The 21,478-nt window shown below is 45.4% G+C and overlaps 2 protein-coding genes across 2 annotated transcripts in view; one reads left to right on the forward strand and one right to left on the reverse strand.

Annotated features, from left to right (window-relative positions):
• Nucleotides 1-21,478, reverse strand: part of LOC309336893 (L-amino-acid oxidase-like) — a 268,023-nt gene that overhangs the window by 85,007 nt on the left and 161,538 nt on the right. The window contains exon 8 of the transcript XR_014154077.1: nt 4,306-4,507. The gene's annotated coding sequence lies outside the window, so the exon portion shown is untranslated. The remainder of the gene's footprint in view (nt 1-4,305; nt 4,508-21,478) is intronic.
• LOC309336809 (L-amino-acid oxidase-like) lies at nt 1,804-21,418 on the forward strand. The gene is made up of 7 exons (XM_081853164.1): nt 1,804-2,054; nt 9,544-9,761; nt 11,327-11,439; nt 13,702-13,903; nt 14,759-14,827; nt 18,028-18,164; nt 19,953-21,418. The coding sequence occupies exons 1-7, from the start codon at nt 1,904-1,906 to the stop codon at nt 20,758-20,760; spliced, it is 1,698 nt and encodes a 565-aa protein (XP_081709290.1). The 5' UTR covers nt 1,804-1,903; the 3' UTR covers nt 20,761-21,418.

The following is a 21,478-nucleotide window of genomic DNA, read 5'->3' on the forward strand; positions in this document are numbered from 1 at the left end:
CAGCAAAGAACTGCCTTGCTTTGCAAAAAGACAGACAGACAGACGATCGATGTTAAGAAATGAGTTTTCTTGTACCTTTCTGAGCTTGCAGAAAAGTCTCCATCACAGTTTTCTCACCCTTATATCACTGCATTTTGTACGTTTTCCAGTTCTAATTACAAAATGGCTCAAAATCTAAAAAATATATAGAAAGGTAGAATATCTCTCATTACAAGTCTTCAGACAACCCTGCTAGTGAGGTTAATTGCTTACAATAATATTTCAAATATTGTATATAAATTTACTCCAGTCCTTTTGGAATGCTTTTTTTTTTTTTTTAATTCTTTTTATTGAGTGACTTTCATCATAACACAAACATCACCAAAACAGAAAAACGAAAAAACATTTAAAGGAAAAACAAAGAAAAAAAAACACATAGTGCGGCTACTCACTATCCCAGTAACAAGTGAGTTTGGAAAAAAAAAAGAAAAAACACAAAGAAAAAAGGCAAAAAGGCCGAGAAAAATACAGAAAAGAAACTTAGAATATATAACAATTGACACATATCGCCTGACCTCCTTCCCTGCTGATTTCGGGTTTCCAGTTTTACTAGATTCCTTTTTACCGCTGGTGTTGGTATTTATCTTGTACACCGGAAGTTTTAAACCATACCTGCTATAGTTGGTAAGTTTCTAAAATTACCTTCAATATATACCATAAATTTGTTCCAGTCGTCATTTAATTTTGCATTTTTTTGATTTCTGATTCTTTGCGTCATTTTTGCCAATTCGATGAAGTCATATAATTTGGATTGCCAATCCCTCACTGTTGGTATGTTTATACCTTTCCAGTTTTGGGCGATTAGCATTCTGGCCGCTGCTGTTGAATATTGGAATATATCCAATATTCCAGTCCTTTTGGAATGCTTGATCATGCTGGTTTCAGAACTGGGAAACACTCAGTACCGGATGGCTTGCGAGAGCTCCAGTTGGAGGACAGCCTTTACCAAAGGTGTCATGGACTTTGAAGATGCTCAGACTCAGGACAAAAAGGAGAAATGTGCCAAGAGGAAGGCACGCTTGGCAAATCCACACCGTGATCAACTCACACCCGGAAACCAATGTCCCCACTGTGGAAGGACGTGTGGATCCAGAATTGGCCTCCACAGTCACTCACTGTTAAGACCGTGTTCATGGAAGGCAATCGGCTACGAGTGATCGCCGAAGAAGAAGATTGTTAGGTTTTGTGGTTGTATTTGGTTCGCGTTTCAAAGCTCCTTGTCCAAGTGTTCTTTGTCTTGCTCTGGAGCTTTCTCCACAAAAATCCACTCTTTAAAGCATAGAATCATAGAATCCTAGAGTTGGAAGAGACCACAAGGGCCATCGAGTCCAACCCCCTGCCAAGCAGGAAACACCATCAGAGCACTCCTGACATATGGTTGTCAAGCCTCTGCTTAAAGACCTCCAAAGAAGGAGACTCCACCACACTCCTTGGCAGCAAATTCCACTGTCAAACAGCTCTCCACTGTTGAACAGCTCTCACTGTCAGCATAGTCGGAGCAAAACGGCAGTCTGCACAAAACCCATTTAATCTGGTATGGATAAGCCCTTAGTCTCCATGTTGCCCATGTTGGACCCACCAGGGTAGAGGAGGAGGACAAAAGGAGAATGAGTTGCTTTTGTGTGCCATTGCTTCTGGCTCCCCCTACTGTTGGCCTCCCAGTTTTCTCCCTACCAACCCCTATGGCATCAGTCATCACTGGGGAGACAGGGGCTGTTACCTTCAAGAATTGCTTGTGGAGCTTCCTAGAGACATAAGTGCAAACCACAGAACCGGATATCAAGAGAATTCCAGTTCTTTGATAATGGCTTGATGCATAATTAGAGTGGGAGGAGGAAGAGAAAGTAGGGGAGGAGCCTGCCAAATGCTTAAATCATTCTTCACTCGCTTTCCTGTTCTGTTCGCGTATGAGTGTTTATTTGAAAAAGTATTTGGAGCGCCTCATTTAGCAAAAGAAATGGCCCCAACAAGTTTTGCCATTCAGGTTCCCAAGGCAAAAGGTATGAGCATCTTCTGTAAGTATAACCCTGGGTAAGATCACATCGCTGAGGTAAATGTCTGATTTTAATCTTATTAATGACATTTCTGATGCCAGATTTCACTATGCTCAACTTTCAGAAACTGTTGCTATTTAGAAAATATGTGGGAGGTTTTCTTCTTCTTATTAGAGGAGCGGAGAGCACAGAATAACAAGCGACAGAGAAAATACTGTTTGATTTTATACATTTCCAACAAAAGAAACACATTTTAGATAAAAAATGTCGTTTTATCTAACAGATGACTGATCAGCTATTTGGTGGATTTGACTAATTCAGGATTTGTTCACCAGCATACCTAGTTGTTGATGTTATTGGATTTAGAGAAGGGGAGATGTAAAAATCTCTTGTAAGTTGCCATTAAACAAAAATGCTTTAAATTTATTATTATTCAAAAATGGAAAAGTATATAAAGGAGACCTGGTACTGTGCAAAAGCCCAGCCCACAAGCAAACAGTCTAAAAAAAAAACAAAACCCCAAAAGTATTTCCAGCGCAAGATTTTAAAATAATATTCTGCCAAGTTGAATTTCAGAAAGCAAAAGGTGTGGGAGGACAGGGAGGGGGAGCTTGAACTTGTTGCAGAAAGCTCTATTTTGACTCTTAAGTGTTACCTGTGGGATTTTGCTGTTTTGCAAACTCCCACTCATTTCAGTGGAACCAATGCAGAAAAGCCTCGTACCCAACTAATAGTGCATGTCTGCAATGTGAATAGGTGTGTCTTAATCTGAACTTTTTCTATGGTTTACTACTGTACTACTGTAGTCCTTGTATGAGTAAAAGATCCTTGCATGAGTAAAACTTAATGTGGCACGAGATCTTATCTCAAATGCGTCCTAATACATTGAATAAAGATTCGCACATGTCAGTAAAAGCTAATCGACACCTGCTGCACAGACAAAATGGTAAGATAACTTTAAGAAACAAAGCAGACAAGGAGAACCAGTTTAGTCTTTGCTCACTAGGCTAATATTCTTTCAACTTTTACTTAAGCAGACTAAGCAAAATGGGAAATAGGCAGGGAATCCCAGAAGGGAACAACACAACAATAGAGCTGTTGGACATAGCTGTCAACCTTCCCTTTTTTTGCGGGGAATTCCCTTATTCCAGCGCCGTTTCCCACTGCTTCCTGCTGCTATCCTGGATTGTTAGATATCCCGTAGACTGTCCTCAGAACAGCTGAGGTTGCTGATCCCTTATTTTCAAATCTGAAAGTTGACAGCTATGCTGTTGGAATTACAGGAACTGCTCATCTCAAAGTCCCTTCTCCATTAGAATGCATTGGCTAAAATTAGTACAGAAACCCTATGTTACTTAGCTCTCTCCAAGCTCCAACAAGGAACTTACTCAGCCTCTCCTTAAGGACACGTATTCCCTTCCCCTTCCATCGCTTGCCTTGTCATAAGTTTGGGTTCTGGGGCAAAATTGTCACATTCATTTTCCATAAGCGTTTGAGAATAGTAATGGATTACTTCACTCTTTAGACCAATGTGTAGGATTTGCTGCCTGCTTAAATTGTAATTTTGCTGTCCAAAGCAGCATTTATATATTCTGTTCCTTTCTTTTCACACAATAAACCGGGTGTGCCAACTCTAGGGGGCTGAGGTGTCACCAGTCCCATCAATATTCCTTAGCAGGGGGCTCAGCCCCACCCACCCCAAATATTGAAGACAGCATCAAAGGCAGGCTCCTTCTGAGAGTGAGAGTGAGAGAGGAAGAGTTGTGGCCATTGAAGCTGTGCAGCACTGAGCAAAGCCTCCTCTCAATAATGTGCCTCCTCCCGATGACACACGCATGACATCACAGGTGCGTGCGCAACATTGTGCATGTACCACGCTGCTGGGCCACCCAGTCTTTGCCCAAGGTGGCGCCTCTGCATGAAGTCAAGCTTTGCTTATTTCTTTTGTGTAAGAACTTCTTATAGGCATAAGGTTATGGGTAAAACACATATTTGTAGCAGACACATTCCTAACTCTAGCAGAAGATCCCAAACCTCTCAGTGGTGTGTGTATGAATACACGTGAGTGCTGGACATTCGCCTGGTTCACGTTGTGTCAGGGTATACTAACCATGTTGAAGCTCACAAAAACTCAAATCCATAGGTCAGGATTGCACCGGGTGTGTGCTAGTGTTCTACCAAGCTGTACATTCCACACCAGCTTTTCCCAACCTGGCACCCTCCCAATGTTTTACACTACAACTCCCCTCAGCCCAGGCCAGTACAGTGGTACCTCGGGTTACATACGCTTCAGGTTACAGACTCTGCAACCCTGAAATAGTGCTTCAGGTTAAGAACTTTGCTTCAGGATGAGAACAGAAATTGTGCTTCGGCGGCGCGGCGGCAACAGGAGGCCCCATTAGCTAAAGTAGTGCTTCAGGTTAAGAACAGTTTCAGGTTAAGTACGGACCTCCGGAACGAATTAACTACTTAACCTGAGGTACCACTGTACAGTCAATGGTCAGGGATGATGGGAGTTGTAAGCCAGCCAAATTTGGAGACCATCAGATTGGGGAAAACGGATCTACTGTGTGTGGCTAGTTGCATATCAGTAGTGTAGATTTTATTTTGTTTAATTATTTGTTGGTTTTTGGCTTCGTAGCCCCACCTGACCTTGCCCACTTGGCACTACTTCACAGTGGTGTAGTGTGGGCAGTAGCCCTGGGCGCAAAATTGTTAAGGGCGCAAAATTTGCCTCCATATGGTTGCGTACTTCCATTGCTGGGCTCCGTTGAAAATGGCTTCTCCATGCAAACCAGGAAGTGACCTCGCCGCCAGACAACAGAACAACTCTTCTCTCTGCAGCCGCAATCTCTTGGGTGACATGGACGCTGTTAGGCAATTGAATGTGCATGCGTACTCCGTCTGTTTACCTCCCACCTGAAGCATATGTGGGTTCAAGCAAGACTCAAGGCAGTGATTCAGCTTAAAGGCTTTATTGAATCATCAAGAACAACAGATAACTGCATATGTGCATTTCTGAAGGCCTGGGCCACCCTCAACATGATCGGCTGTCTAAACCCGAAGCTGTGAATTGTAACCCGGAGCTTTAGAGCCAATGCCAGTAGCCTAAACTCTGATAATGCTACGTGATTGGATATCAGATATCGAATCAGAACACAGGAGCTCAGAATCCTTAGTGCAGACCTTAATCCAGTTTGCTCAGACAAACACGGACCACTGAATACGTGACACCCCCCCCCCCCCAGCTCTGGGCTCTGGCAACCCATGGTACACCACTGCTACTTCCCACAGATTTTGCCCATGACCAAGTGACATTCTGAAATCCCTCAAGGCATTTCTTTTGCCACCTGCACCCCGTTTGTATATGCTTAGAGTTAAAAGAGCTTGATGAGGTTTTTCCTCCCTCTCTCATAACAGCAGAACTTGGGACAATCCAATGAAGCTGAATATTGGAAGTTTCAGGAAAGAGAAATGAAAACACTTCTTTGCATAGAACGTAGTTAAACTGTGGAATTCACTTTTTTTAAAAAATCATTTTTATTAAGTTTCCCATTTTAACAACCCAATCAAACCACATTGAATGTTCCAAATTACAGTGGTACCTCAGGTTACATACGCTTCAGGTTACATACACTTCAGGTTACAGTCTCCGCTAACCCAGAAATAGTGCTTCAGGTTAAGAACTTTGCTTCAGGATGAGAACAGAAATCGTGCTCTGGCGGCACAGCAGCAGCAGGAGGCCCCATTAGCTAAAGTGGTGCTTCAGGTTAAGAACAGTTTCAGGTTCAGAACGGACCTCCAGAACAAATTAAGTACTTAACCCGAGATACCACTGTATCCAAATACATATCAAATAGTCCAAATATTCTGCCTAAATTAGAATTTTTTTGTTGGGACTTCCCATGCTCCAAGTTCGGGGTGTGTGTGTGTGTGTGTGCCTCTGATCATCTCATATCTCTGCTGCCTTGAATAGTCTTTCCAATAGTTCCTTTAAATCTTCCTGTTCTTAACCTTCCTTCTTTCATGGCCTCTGAGTTGTTTCCACAAGCGACCTGAAATAAGCAATGATGGGAATTCACTTCCTCAGGACAGTGTGGTGCCTTTAAAAGAGAGACAAATGCATGGAGGACAAGGCTCTCAGTGGATATTAGCCATGATAGAAATGTCGGAGGCAGTATGCTTCAGAATACCAGGTCCTGGAAATCACAAGTGCGGAGAGAGTACTGTTGCATTCAGGTCCTAATTGTTGGTTTCCCACAGGCCTCTGGTTGGTCGCTGTGAGAATAGGATGCTGGACTAGATGGGGCTTTCATCTGATTCAGCAGCACTCCGGCTAGGCTGGGGTGAAGGTAGCTAATGAGTTTCACACCAGGGTGGAAAGTCCAGACAGTTTATTCAGCTATAGCAGGAGGCACAGAATAGGTTAACACCCAAAACATTTGCGCAACTCCTTGGATGGGGTCAATACTTATAAGGCCCCAAAACATCATTACATGTGACAAACACGTGATCACATTAACTGTTGGCTACATACACACATGATCATAGAAATACTGAAATGATTGGCTGATTTGAGGCGCTGTGGGTTAAACCACAGAGCCTAGGACTTGCCGATCAGAAGGTCGGCAGTTGGAATCCCCATGACAGGATGAGCTCCCATTGCTCGGTCCCTGCTCCTGCCAACCTAGCAGTTCAAAAGCACGTCAAAGTGCAAGTAGATAAATAGGTACCACTCTGGCAGGAAGGTAAATTGTGTTTCCGTGCGCTGCTCTGGTTTGCCAGAAGCGGCTTAGTCATGCTGGCCACATGTCTCGGAAGCTGTATGTCGGCCACGACTGGACCTTTTTTTTTTTTTTTTAACATACACACATGATCATAGAAATACTGAAATGATTGGCTGATTTGCATGTAGTAGTAATTAATAATAATACCACACCACCCATTTGGCTGGGTTGCCCCAGCCACTCTGGGCAGCTTCCAACACATATAAACACCCTGACAGGGGTGGCATGAGATGGGGGGGGGGTGAGGATGGCAGTGAGGACGCAATGTTGCAGGACCACTAACAGAACCAATCTACCACAAGACAGAGAAACCAGTAGGAGAACACTTCAATCTCCCAGGACATTCTATACAAGATCTCAAAGTAGCTATTCTATTACAAAGGAATTTCAGAAATAGACTGGAAAGAGAAGCTGCTGAATTGCAGCTTATCACCAAACTTAAAACCATGGAGAGACCTGGTCTGAACAGAGACATTGGATTCTTATCTCATTATACATGACAAAGCCATTTTTCACCTTCTCACCCCTTGCTTTTTCCTGTAAGACCTATTGCAGTCGTTAAGAGTCGTCAACAGGCTCATCACAGCTATCTGCCAATCACCCTTTCCCACCACCATTCTGAGTAATACCCCTCCCCACCTTCTCACTATCTAGAAAGGTCTGGTGACTTCTGTTTCAGTGTATCTGAAGAAGTGTGCATGCACACGAAAGCTCATACCTAGAACAACTTAGTTGGTCTTTAAGGTGCTACTGGAAGGAAATTTTTTATTTTGTTTAGAACCAATCTGGTGCTTCCACTGTGCAACACCTTATTGCTTAATAGCATCAAGCTCAGTCATGGGTAGCAAAGGGGAAAGTTTTGTAATCACTCTTCAGTTAGAAATTTAGTTCCTTAAAAAGCAGGTTCTAACAGGGTTTGTGGTCAAACTCGGCTTCTGACCCCCTCCCTCCAGAACAACGTCTTTAGACAATGACAGGAATCTCCCAACCACAAAGTCTGTTGAAAGGGGACAGTTGGAGGATGGATGGTTGTTAATGGATTGAGGTTGAATCCCGACAGAACAGAAGTACTGTTTCTGGATGGCAGGGGGGACAGAGTGAGGGACTCCCTGGTCCTGAATGGGGTAACTGTGCCCCTGAAGGATCAGGTGTGCAGCCTGGGGGCCATTTTGGACTCACAGCTGTCCATGGAGGCGCAGGTCAATTCTGTGTCCAGAGCGGTTGTCTACCAGCTCCATCTGGTAGATCAGATGCTGGCTGAGACCCTACCTGCCTGTCTGCCATTCTGTCTCACCAGAATGGTACATGCCCTGGTTATCTTCCACGTGGACTACTGCAATGCGCTCTACATGGGGCTACGTTTGAAGGTGACTCAGAAACTACACCTAATCCCAAATGTAGCAGCTACACAGGTGACTGGGAGCATCCACCTAGACCATATAACACCAGTCCTAAAGGATCTACATTGACTCCCAGTGTTGTCCAAGCACAATTCTGTGCGGACCTTTAAAGCCCTAAATGGCCTTGGCCCAGTATACCTGAAGGAATGTCTCCACCCGCATCACTCATCCCAGATACTGAGGTCCAGCTCCGAGGGCCTTCTGGCGGTTCCCTCACTGCGAGAAATGAGGTTACAGGGAACCAGGCAGAGGGCCTTCTCGGTAGTGGCGCCTGCCCTGTGGAACACTCTCCCATCAGTTGTCAAGGTGATAAAGAACTAAACAACTTTGAGAAGACATCTGAAGGCAGCCCTGTATGGAGAATTTTTAAATGTTCGATGTTTTGTTATGTTGTTTTATCTGTTGGAAGCCACCCAGATATTATCATTACCATCACCACAGTTTGGCTTTTGTTTTAACAAACATCAGGTGTGAGCTAAATTGGTAAATATGTCATGTCATTTACAAGCAGAATCTTCACTGGGGAGAAACAACTAGTTGGGAAAAAGCAATCACGACTATACTTAGGATTCAAGAAATGCCCCGTCAGAATTTTGAGGACACTCTAATTTTGTTTTGAAACCTTTAATGATGGTGTCATTAAACACCCCTCCCATGCCATTGCTAAATCTTATCTGACAGCACCAATTCATTTCTCCTGTTGTAATATATAACTGGTAGGCAGTTTGCAGCTAATGCGCCCAAGGTTCAACCACTTGACCGTTGAATGTGTTTCTTCTGCTATATACACTTCACACTTGGCCTGTCGTGGGAGAGGCTTGTAAACAGGTAAGAACATCAGAAGAGCTTGCTGGATCAAGCCAATGCCCCATCTAGCCCAGCCCGTGTGGTGTAGTGGTTAACAGCAGTAGTCTCGTAATCTGGGGAACCGGGTTCGCATCTCCGCTCCTCCACATGCAGCTGCTGGGTGACCTTGGGCCAGTCACACTTCTCTGAAGTCTCTCAGCCTCACTCACCTCACAGAGTGTTTGATGTGGGGGAGGAAGGGAAAGGAGATTGTTAGCTGCTTGGAGACTCCTTCGGGTAGTGATAAAGCAGGATATCAAATCCAAACTCCTCCTCCTCCTCTTCTTCTTCCCCCCAGAAGCCACCCAGGTGCAAGCATAAGAGCACTCTTCCCTCCTGCCATTTCTACAAACTGCTTTCCAAGAGCACTTGTGCCTCTAACCAAAGGGACATAGATTGAGCGTGGATGGCAGAATGTGGACAAACAGGAACATGCAAATATATTTATTCTATCCATTTGTGTATTTTGCATTCCAGTTCTTTTGGCATTGCTATTCTTTTCTGCCCTGCGAAGCTGCTACACAGAAGATCCTAGTCCGCTGGAACAGTGCTTCCAAGATGCTGAGTATGAGAATTATTTAGAGATAGCCAAGAATGGGCTGGGCAATGCATCGCACCCAAGACATGTGCTGATCGTGGGAGCAGGCATAGCAGCCCTCAGCGCAGCCTACACTCTCACAGAAGCTGGACACCAGGTAAGGGGTCCTTTAGTCGTCACAGATGTTGCAACTGGTTCTCTGCTTCCGAGGTTGCCCCCTAGGGACCTGCGTATTGATTTGTTTGCACAAAGTCTGCAGGGAGATTAAACCACTGTGGCTCTTTGCTGAGTATTCGTTTTTTACTTTGCGGGGAGGTTAGGTGTTGCATCAAAGGAAGTGTTATTCCACACCTCACCTTTTCTTCTCACACAGAGTCCAGTCGGGGAGGTGGGGGGTTAAGGTTTGGTATTTGAGGGCACCAAATCAATTTTAATCATGCAACTTGACGTCGCAATCTGAGTTTGGTGGTATGTGATGGAGTCCCACCCAAAAATACCATGAATCTTTTTGGCTGCAGCAGATCTCACAAGGGCAGCCATTTAACATGGCACAGACCTCATCTGGTAGTTGGGGAAACTAGGCCGAAATAGGTGGGGAGGCGTAAGGAGCTGTTGTAGTTGTGTGCTGCCAATCACAGCAGAGCTCAGTAGAAGGAGAAGCCAGCCAACCAGTCGAGTCTCAGGGGGGTACTTGCCTGGAGGCAGAGGCTGTATGCAAGGTTCAGGCCAGTCAGGAGTATCTCAGTTCACGTAGTCAAATGATCTGGGGGTCAAGAAAGCAGAAGGTCCAAGGTCACGAGAAGCAAGAAGCAGCAAGGTCTGACCAGGAATGACAAGTGTTGTTTCTAGCAACTGACTGAGGCTGGAAATCTGTTTAAAAAAGCTGGAGCCATCTGGTTCTCCTCAGGAGCAAGAAGGCTGATCAGCAGCAGGTGGAGTCACTCTGCTTTCTGCTCCTTCAGGCTGCTGCTCAGCAGGTAAAGCCAACTCCTGCCCATGACAGGAGCAACAGGTGAAATCAGAATCATAGAATCGTAGAGTGGAAGGGACCCTGTGGGTCTTCAATTCCAGTCCCCCTCAATGCAAGAATCTCAGCCAAAACATCCATGACAGAGAGCCATAAAATCTCTGCTTAAAAACCTCCAAGGAAGGAGAATCCACAAACACCGGAGGGTTGAAATTGAACATCAGTCCCTTGTAAATTAGCCCTAAGAAATTGAGAAACCCATGTGGCCATGCTGATTTATCAGCTGGATGCTGGGTAAGTCTCTCAACTGCCCTCAAGAATTGGAAATCGAGGCAGGCTATTGTAGCGTGGGTGGCGCTGTGGGTTAAACCACAGAGCTAGGACTTGCCGATCAGAAGGTTGGCGGTTTGAATCCCCGCGACGGGGTGAGCTCCCGTTGCTCGGTCCCTGCTCCTGCCAACCTAGCAGTTCAAAAGCACGTCAAAGTGCAAGAGGATAAATAGGTACCGCTCCGGCGGGAAGGTAAATGGCATTTCTATGTGCTGCTCTGGTTCGTCAGAAGCAGCTTAGTCATGCTGGCCACATGACCCGGAAGCTGTACGCCGGCTCCCTTGGCCAATAAAGCGAGATGAGCATCATAACCCCAGAGTCGGCCATGACTGGACCCAATGGTCAGGGGTCCCTTTACCTTTACCTAGTGTAGCATGAAGCAGTAGCTGGATTGATACAGCAGTAGCTGTCCTGTTTGCCTTCAGGTGACAGTTCTTGAAGCCAGCGACCGCGTGGGGGGACGAGTGGAGACGTATCGGAATGAGCAAGAAGGCTGGTATGCAGATCTGGGGCCCATGCGTTTGCCTCAGGTACACAGGTGAGACGGGAGGTTACCACATGCCTTTCACTTCATCTGCTGAGCATGCATAAATCCCGCCTTGCTTATCCGTGATGGCTCTTTCCACGGACATGTCTCCTGGTGCGCTTGGCTGTGTGGGAGACAAAAGAGCTGTTGGCCTGTTGCCACGAGGAAGAAAGTGTATGCGGAGTTGAAGACAATGTATGACTTCTTAGATGTGGCCCACTAGTTGGATAAAATCTTGGCTGCGAGGCCTATGGCAGTTTGTTTTCTGTGAACGGGACAGAGCTGATGGGAGGAGGAGGAGGAGGAGGCAGGACCTCTTCTGGCAACACTCATTATTCCTCCCTTCCCCAGGGTGGCAAACATAGCTCACCTCCCTTTTGCCCCACAATGCACCTGTGAAGAAGATAAAGTTGAGAGATAGTGACTATTTGTAAGCGCTGGGCAATAGGAAGCTGCCCAGAGTGGCTGGGGCAACCCAGTCAGATGGGTGTGGTACCATAATAATAATAATAATAATAATAATAATAATAATAATAACTACTACTACAACAGCTAGGTGTTTAGGGAGTGCTCTGCACAGGGCTTACCAAACCTTTTTTGCTATCTCTCCCCACCCCCAGTCTGTTTATATATTCGTTATACAGTGGTACCTCGGTTTACATATGCTTCAGGTTTACATACCCTTCAGGTTACAGATTCCGCTAACCCAGAAATAGTGCTTCAGGTTAAGAACTTTGCTTCAGGATGAGAACACAAATCATGCTCCGGTGGTGTGGCGGCAGCAGGAGACCCCATTAGCTAAAGTGGTGCTTCAGGTTAAGAACAGTTTCAGGTTAAGAGCAGACCTCCGGAATGAATTAAGTACTTAACCCGAGGTACCACTGTATCCAGTGCTTTAGCCCTAAACATTTTGTGAATCTAAGTTTGGCCTCATAGAGGGGCAGTATTTCAATACAAGTAGGAAAATGAGAGTACCCCTAAACACTTTTTTTAGAAAAAAGCACTGATTATATATATATATATATATATATATATATATATATATATATGCAGGTTTTGGTGTCCTCGGGTGTCTTCCCGTGTAAAAGTTGGGGTGTCTAGGCGACGTTTCGACGAGGTCTCACTCGTCATCTTCAGGCTGGTGCTTTCGGCTGAAAAGCACCAGCTTTCGGCCGAAAGCACCAGCCTGAAGATGACGAGTGAGACCTCGTCGAAACGTCGCCTAGACACCCCAACTTTTACACGGGAAGACACCCGAGGACACCAAAACCTGCATTCCTGTACCCGTGAAAATCTACGAAAGCATATATATATATATATATATATATATATATATATATGGTGGCAGGTGGATGATTAATATTCTGCAGCCTTTGAAATGTGCTTGTGTGCTCCTGTTTTGACTAATTATATGTGCTTTTATCTTGTGAACTGCCCTGAGATGAAGAGCGGTAAAGTCAAAACAAATCGGCTCCCAAAAGATTGAAACCTGGAAGTGAGTGTTCCAGTTTTCGAATGATTTTCAGAAGCCTAACGTCTGGCTCGGCTTCCGATTGGCTGCAGGAGCTTCTTGCAGCCAATCAGAAGCCGTACTTTGGTTTCTGAACGTTTTGAAGTCAAACGGACTTCCGGAATGGATTCTGTTTGACTTCCAAGGTACGACTGTATATTAACCTAGTAAATAATAACAACATAATAATCATCGCTGCGTCTGACCGTGGAAGCACAGCATATCCATCATGTTGTTGTTGTTGTTTAGTCGTGTCCGACTCTTTGTGACCCCCTGGACCAGAGCACGCCAGGCACTTCTGTCTTCCACTGCCTCCCGCAGTTTGGTCAAACTCATGCTGGTAGCTTTGAGAACACTGTCCAACCATCTCGTCCTCTGTCGTCCCCTTCTCCTTGTGCCCTCCATCTTTCCCAACATCAGGTTCTTTTCCAGGGAGTCTTCTCTTCTCATGAGGTGGCCAAAGTATTGGGGCCTCAGCTTCAGGATCTGTCCTTCCAGTGAGCACTCAGGGCTGCTTTCCTTCAGAATGGATAGGTTTGATCTTCTTTGCAGTCCATGGGACTCTCAAGAGTCTCCTCCAGAACCATACTTCAAAAGCATCAATTCTTCAGCAATCCATCATAGCCAGTAGCAATTGCTAGCCTTGTCCTCCATGTGTTGATCTAACCCTCTTTTAAAGGCCTCCACGTTGGTGGGCAACGCTGCCTCTTGGAAGAGCAAATTCTACTCTTTTGACTATGCACTGTCCCCTTCTCATGCCCCAGGATCGTCCGTGAATATGTCAGAAAGTTTGGCCTGAGTCTGACAGAATTCTTTCCAGAGGATGAGAATGCCTGGTATTTGATTGACAACATCAGGAAGCGAGTCGGGGAGGTCAAGAGGAACCCCAGCCTCTTGAATTACACTGTGGATCCCTCAGAAGAAGGCAAAACCGCTGGTCAGCTGTATGAGGAGTCCCTCCATCAGGTTGGGATACTTTTGGTGCTTCTTTTAATTGGGAAAACCTTCTGTGTCCTGTTCCAAATATTAAGACCGTAGAGGTGGAAAGAACCAAAAGCAAGTCTAGCCGACACAGCCTCCTAAAATAAATTGTAGATCCTCTATGAGGGAAGGTTACTATATTGGGGGATTTATTTATTTTTACTAAGTGGAGGAATGAGAATATTTAAGATTATGTGATGCTAAATATTATGCATGGTATACAGAAAGTGGGTGGGGTTTTTCCTCCCTTTTTCATAATACTAGAAGTTGGGGACATCCAGTTAAGCTGAAGCTTAGAGGATTTGGGACGGACAAAAGAAAGCACCTCCTCAGGCAGCATATCACATTGTAGTAATCATCATCATTATCATCATCATCATCTATTACTTATACCCTGCCCTTCTGGTCGGGCCTCCCCAACCACTCTAGGCGGCTCCCAACAGAATATTAAAAACATGATAAAACATCAGCTATTAAAAGCTTCCCTGACCGGGGCTGCCTTCAGATGTCTTCTAAAAGTCAGATAGTTGTTGATTTCCTTGACATCTGGTGGGAGGGCGTTCCACAGGGTGGGTGCCACTACTGAGAAGGCCCTCTGCCTGGTTCCCTGTAACTTGGCTTCTCGAAGTGAGGGAACCGCCAGAAGGCCCTCAGAGCTGGACCTCAGTGTCTGGGCTGAACGATGGGGGTGGAGACGCTCCTTCAGGTATACTGGGCTGAGGCCATTTGGGGGCTTTAAAGATCAGCACCAACACTTAGAATTGTGCTCGGAAACGTACTGGGAGCCAATGTAGGTAAACTATGAAATGCATTCTGACTTTTTCTTTATGGTCATACCAGGTTGAAGAAGAGGTGAAGAGGACAAACTGTAGCTACGTGCTGGGTAAATATGACACCTTCTCAACCAAGGTAAAAAAGAATGATCCCCTTCTTTTCTTTTCTTTTCTCTTTTCTTTTCTCTTTTCTTTTCTTTTCTTTTCTTTTCTTTTCTTTTCTTTTCTTTTCTTTTCATTCTTTGGATGTTACCATGGCCTTTGGCTAGCGTAATAAAACCCAATAAGTTAACAAAACTAGCTAAAGCAATGCCCCAAACTTGCGAAGTGCAAAGTTTCAGTAAAAACTTAATTGGTGCACTTCTGTTATATTATTAGAATATTACACAAGCCTATAGTAGTTACCCAGCTTCCTAGGTATCCCACCTAGATATCCTGGGGAGCGGGGGCACATTAAGAAGGGCCTCAGGTGATCATTGCAGGGTCCAGGTTGGTTCATATGGGGAGAGGCAGCCCTTGACCCTTTGCAGTCCTGAGCCATTTAAGGTTTTATAGGTCAGAGCCAGCACTTTGAACTGGACCCAGAAACTAATGGGCAGCCAGTACAGTCAGGCCAGGATAAAGTACACTATGCTCAAACTGTCTCGCCCTGGTGAGCAACCTGGCTGTCAAGTTCTGCACCAGCAAAATTTTCCCAACTGTCTTCAGAAGCAGCCCCATGCACAACTTGTTGCAGTAATCTAACCTCGAGGTTACCAGAGTATAGACAGCAGAAGTTAGTCTATCCCTGTCCTGATTAGGGGAGCAGCGGGGCCACCAGCCAGAAATGATGGAAGGCACTGCATGCTGCTGAGGCCACCTGAGCCTCAAGCAGGGCCGGATTTATGTTTGATGAGGCCCTAAGCTACTGAAGGTAATGGGGCCCTTTATATGTCCAGCTGACCTTTGTCAACAACAAACTGTCGCTGTTTTTTGTGTTGAATATATACTATGTGGTAATTTATGGACCTAATAGGTATCTAAAGCCATTTGCACATAACAAAATATGTATTTTATCAAAGTAACTGTTGAACTGAAATACAATTGAGAAGTATATTAATAGTGAAATACAATTCATAGAATCATAGAATCCTAGTGTTGGAAGAGACCACAAGGGCCATCGAGTCCAACCCCCTGCCAAGCAGGAAACACCATCAGAGCACTCCTGACGTATGGTTGTCAAGCCTCTGCTTAAAGACCTCCAAAGAAGGAGACTCCACCACACTCCTTGGCAGCAAATTCCACTGTCGAACAGCTCTCACTGCCAGGAAGTTCCTCCTAATGTTTAGGTGGAATCTTTTTTCTTGTAGTTTGGAACCATTGCTCCGTGTCCGCTTCTCTGGAGCAGCAGAAAACAACCTTTCTCCCTCCTCTATGTGACATCCTTTTATATATTTGAACATGGCTATCATATCACCCCTTAACCTCCTCTTCTCCAGGCTAAACATGCCCAGCTCCCTTAGCCGTTCCTCATAAGGCATCGTTTCCAGGCCTTTGACCATTTTGGTTGCCCTCCTCTGGACACGTTCCAGTTTGTCAGTGTCCTTCTTGAACTGTGGTGCCCAGAACTGGACACAGTACTCCAGGTGAGGTCTGACCAGAGCAGAATACAGTGGCACTATTACTTCCCTTGATCTAGATGCTATACTCCTATTGATGCAGCCCAGAATTGCATTGGCTTTTTTAGCTGCCACGTCACACTGTTGGCTCATGTCAAGTTTGTGGTCAACCAAGACTCCTAGATCCTTTTCACATGTACTGCTCTCAAGCCAGGTGTCACCCATCTTGTATTTGTGCCTCTCATTTTTTTTGCCCAAGTCCAATACTTTACATTTCTCCCTATTAAAATTCATCTTGTTTGTTTTGGCCCAGTTCTCTAATCTGTCAAGGTCGTTTTGAAGTGTGATCCTGTCCTCTGGATTAAGTATACCATACTTAAGAAGAAGTACAGTATATTAATAGTGAAATAATTATTAAGCTCTAACTTAAAGTGATTTTTTATTCATAACAAACTTAATAATGCAAGCACATTGGCATTTGGCAATGTAATGGTTGTGAGGGGGTTACTTGTGCGTAAATTGCCTTCGGTCTAGTTAGATTGCTTGCCCAACCACGCTTAGGCTCACAGCTCGCCCTCCGTGACCTGTTAGTCACTTGCAGAATCCGTCAGTGGGCGTTTCTTGAACCTCTTCCAGCATAAAAGCTGTTTGACGCCAAGTCTCCTCCTATGTTCCCTGCGTGGAACGCGTCTGCGCAAGTAAGGGGAAGGCAGGGGCGTGCCAGTGCTCTCTCCACTAGTTTCGGGTGAAGGGTCTTGGAGCCCTGTCTCCAATTCCTCCATCTCCCTCTCTTCTCTACTGGTGTTACGCTGCATTCCTTCCCCCCTGCTGGTCCCCTCTCCGGCATCGCCCTGGAGCCCTGCCTCCGCCTCTCTCTCTGATGTCAGTTCCCTGACAGGCAATAACAAACGTTTTATTTTATTTGTTTTTTATCTTGTAGTTTGGAAATGTACATCCAGGTTTTCCCCCCCCTTTAATTTTTTGGGGGCCCCCAAGAGAGTGGGGCCCTAAGCTATAGCTTGTTTAGCTTATACGTAAATCCGGCACTGGCCTCAAGCGACAGCAAAGGATCCAGAAGAACTCCCAAGCTACATACCTGCTCCTTCCAAAGAAGTTGAATCCCATCAAGAGCAGGCCACCTCCCTCCCATCCATCCAGTCCAGGGAATCACCCACTAGTAGTGCCATAGTCCTATCTGGACTGAGCTTCAGTGTATTGGCTCTCATCCCGTTCCATGACAGAGGCAAGACAACAGTCCAGCATATCCACTGCCTCACCTACATATGTAAAGGAGAAGCAGAAGGGTAGATGAGCCCAAACAGAAGGGTGGATAGGCATAGGCAAACTCGCCCCTCCAGATGTTTTGAGACTACAATTCCCATCATCCCTGACCACTGGGCCTGTTAGCTAGGGATGATGGGAGTTGTAGTCCCAAAACATCTGGAGGGGCGAGTTTGCCTATGCCTGACCTAAGACTATGCAGATATGTTTACTCACCTGGGACTGAAAGCAAGCCTCACCGAACTCAGTGAGATAGACATATAGAGGACTGCACTGTAACTTTTTGCAGAATCCAATTCCTTGCTTTCCAGAATAAGCAAATCCTGAAGCCTGAGAACCTCAGGTTGTCTCGTGTACTAGATTCCAAATTCAGTTGTTGCTTGGTGGTGTGTTTGCTTAAGCATCTTTGTTGAGTGCTATCCTTAAAGGTGGTTATTCCCCACCCCTCCCATAACAGCAATATTTAATCAAAGTAGCAAAGCTGAGTCGTGGAGCTGTCGAAATGATTGGGGACTTGCTCAACGAAGATGCTGGCTATTACCAGTCGTTCATTGAAAGTATGAGAGGTGAAATGGTCTTCTCTTCTAGAAAGAGGTAAGCGGAAATATGCATTGCAAGGAAATAGGGAGGATTTATTCTTGCTGAAGTAAATAATCTGTTCTTCTTCAGATGAGACGGCATTTTGGTTCATTTCCAAAACTAGGACTGTAGGAACATCTTGGGACCTCAATACCTTAGGAATGCCTCTTCCCATACGAACTGACCCCGGACCCTGAGCTTGTAATCCGAGACCTTTCTCTATGTCCCCCGTCCCCCCCAAGAGGTTCGGAGGATGGCAACACAAGAACGGGCCTTTTCTGTGGTGGCTCCCCGTCTGTGGAATGCTCTCCCCAGAGAGGTTTGCCTGGTGCCATTATCATGGGTGTAGCTAAGGGGGGCAGCACCCCACCAATAAATAAAAATCTATAAAAATGGATAGCAAGCTGGGGTTCTGCCTCCCCACGCCAACAAAAGCCCTGCCCCACCCCCAACAAAAATCCTGGCTATGCCTGTGGCCATTATTACATATCTTTAGGCACCAAGCAAAAACATTCCTCTTTATTCAGGCCTTTAGCCATTAAATAATCGATGATTTGTTAAAGGGGTGGGTGGGTGGACTGTTATTATGATTATTTTATTATGCAGTCCAGTATTATGCTCTGCATTTTATTATTTTGTTCTTAATGTTGTAAATGTTGTTCTTAATGTTGTACACCGCCCTGGGATCTTTGAATAATGGTTGGTATATACAGTGGTACCTCGGGTTAAGTACTTAATTCGTTCTGGAGGTCCGTTCTTAACCTGAAACTGTTCTTAACCTGAAGCACCACTTTAGCTAATGGGGCCTCCTGCTGCTAGAGCACGATTTCTGTTCTCAACCTGAAGCAAAGTTCTTAACCCGAGGTACTATTTCTGGGTTAACGGAGTCTGTAACCTGAAGCGTATGTATCCCGAGGTACCACTGTAAATCAAATTGATGATAGATAAATAAACAAATAACATACGCTCCCTCTCCCTACAACAAAGTCAACATAAAGATGTAAGAGTCCAGCTGGCTCTTGCGAAAGTTCCATCTAGACTAGTTACAGATAGGTAGCCGTGTTGGTCTGCCATAGTCAAAACAAAAAAATTCCTTCCAGTAGCACCTTAAAGACCAACTAAGTCAGTTCTTGGTATGAGCTTTCGTGTGCATGCACACTTCTTCAGATACATCTAGACTAGATGCCTATGGGAAGCCTGCAAGCCAGACCTAAGCTCAATAGCCACTCTCCCCACTTGTGATACCCAGCATGCATAGAATCATAGATTGCAGAGTTGGAAGGGACCCTGAGGAACATCTAGTCCAACCCCCTGCAATGCAGAAACATGCCGCTGTCCCATGCGGGGATCAAACCTGTAACCTTGGCGTTTTCAACACCACATTCTAACCAAGTGAGCTATCCCCTTGGATAATATATCCACAATAACTAAAAGCCGTTGATTATCTTCCGTGAACTTGTCTAATCCTCTTTCAAAGTCATCTGAGTTGGTGGCCATCTCCACACCTTGTTGGCGCGAATTCCAGAGTGTTAACTATAATAATAATAATAATAATAATAATAATAATAATAATAATAATAATATATTTATACCCCGCCCATCTGGCTGGGCCTCCCCAGCCACTCTGGGCGGCTTCCAAAAGAATATTAAAATACTATGATACATCTATGTTCTGGGTTCAGAAATGCTTCCTTTTGTGTGTGCTGAACTGAGCAGCAACTGAGCAATACACAACAGTAGGTTCTTCCATCTTCTATCCATTCATCTGCATTTGTTTGTGTGGTTTTTTGTTTTTTTTTGCAGGTTTGATCAAATCACAGGAGGCTTTGATCAGCTGCCAATAGCCATTTACAGAAGCATTTCAGAAAGGGTGCATTTCGGTACTAGGGTGATCAGGATGGAGCAGGCAGGCGAGAGCGTCACCGCGGTTTATCAAACCGCCAACAAAGCCCTGTTCAGCGTGACGGCCGATTACGCCGTGGTCACCTCCACCGCCAAGGCCACAAGGCGCATCCATTTTGAGCCGCCCCTCTCGCGTAACAAAAGCCACGCCTTGCGGTCAATCCACTACAGGAGCGTCACTAAAGTCTTCTTCGCTTGCGCCGAGAAGTTCTGGGAAGCTGATGGGATCCGCGGCGGGAAGTCCACAACTGATCGCCCGGCCCGATTCGTCTACTACCTCACTCAAAACCTTTCCAGCAGCATTGGGGTTGTCTTGGCTTGCTACGTCCACAGTGACGACTCCCGTTTCTTTCAGGCCCTCAGCCATGATGACATCATTAGCATCATCCTGGGTGACCTGTCCGCCATCCACCAGCTGCCCAAGGGGTACATCCAGTCTGTGTGCCAGTCATCCGTAATAAAGAGATGGAGCTTGGATAAATATTCCATGGCTGGCTTTGGTACCTTTACCCCCTACCAGTTTGTTGATTACAGCGAACCTCTCGAGGAGCCAGAAGGCAGGATCCATTTTGCTGGGGAACACACTACCAAACTCCACGGCTGGCTGGACTCCGCAATCATGTCAGGGTTGAGGGCAGCAAGAGAAATCAACCTCGCACCTGGGAAGCGGTTGCCCAGGATCAAGCCGAATAACAAAGAGGAACTTTAAAGAAGCACTCTGCAAAAGGAGAAAAGATCATTTGAAGGAATACAGTGGTACCTCGGGTTACATACGCTTCAGGTTACATGCGCTTCAGGTTACACACTCCGCTAACCCAGAAATAGTGCTTCAGGTTAAGAACTTTGCTTCAGGATAAGAACAGAAATCGGGCTCTGGCGGTGCGGCGGCAGCAGGAGGCCCCATTAGCTAAAGTGGTGCTTCAGGTTAAGAACAGTTTCAGGTTAAGAACGGACCTCCGGAACGAATTCAGTACTTAACCCGCGGTACCACTGTATCTTGACATACAGGAGTTTTGAATCGGGACAAGTCAAAATATTGCTATGAGTTTGGGGAGAAGGAAGTAGGCCGGATGCGAGATGCTTCTAACTGCTGGATCCAGGAAGTGTTAAAATATAAGCCAGGGTAATGGGTCATTAGGAGAACAAGGGGGGCTCTGAGCAAGACAGAAAATGTGTAGAAGAACAACAACAACCAAAGCCAGAGTTTTTCAAGTGATGTGACCTAGAAGTAAGGCTTGAAAGCAAGGTTTGATTTCTGTTTGAATCCAAGGCTACGGCTATGAAAGAAACAAGACCCTCTTAGGGTGTCAATGTTGTGAGCCCCTCTGTAGTTTAGATCTGCAAATAAACCATAGATTATGAAGACATCACCGTCTCTGCTGTTCCTCATTCCAAAAGGAAACACAAACCCTGGGTAAGCACCTCAA

Source organism: Podarcis erhardii (genome assembly GCF_964252035.2).
Source record: "Podarcis erhardii genome assembly, chromosome: 2".
NCBI lineage: Eukaryota > Metazoa > Chordata > Lepidosauria > Squamata > Lacertidae > Podarcis > Podarcis erhardii.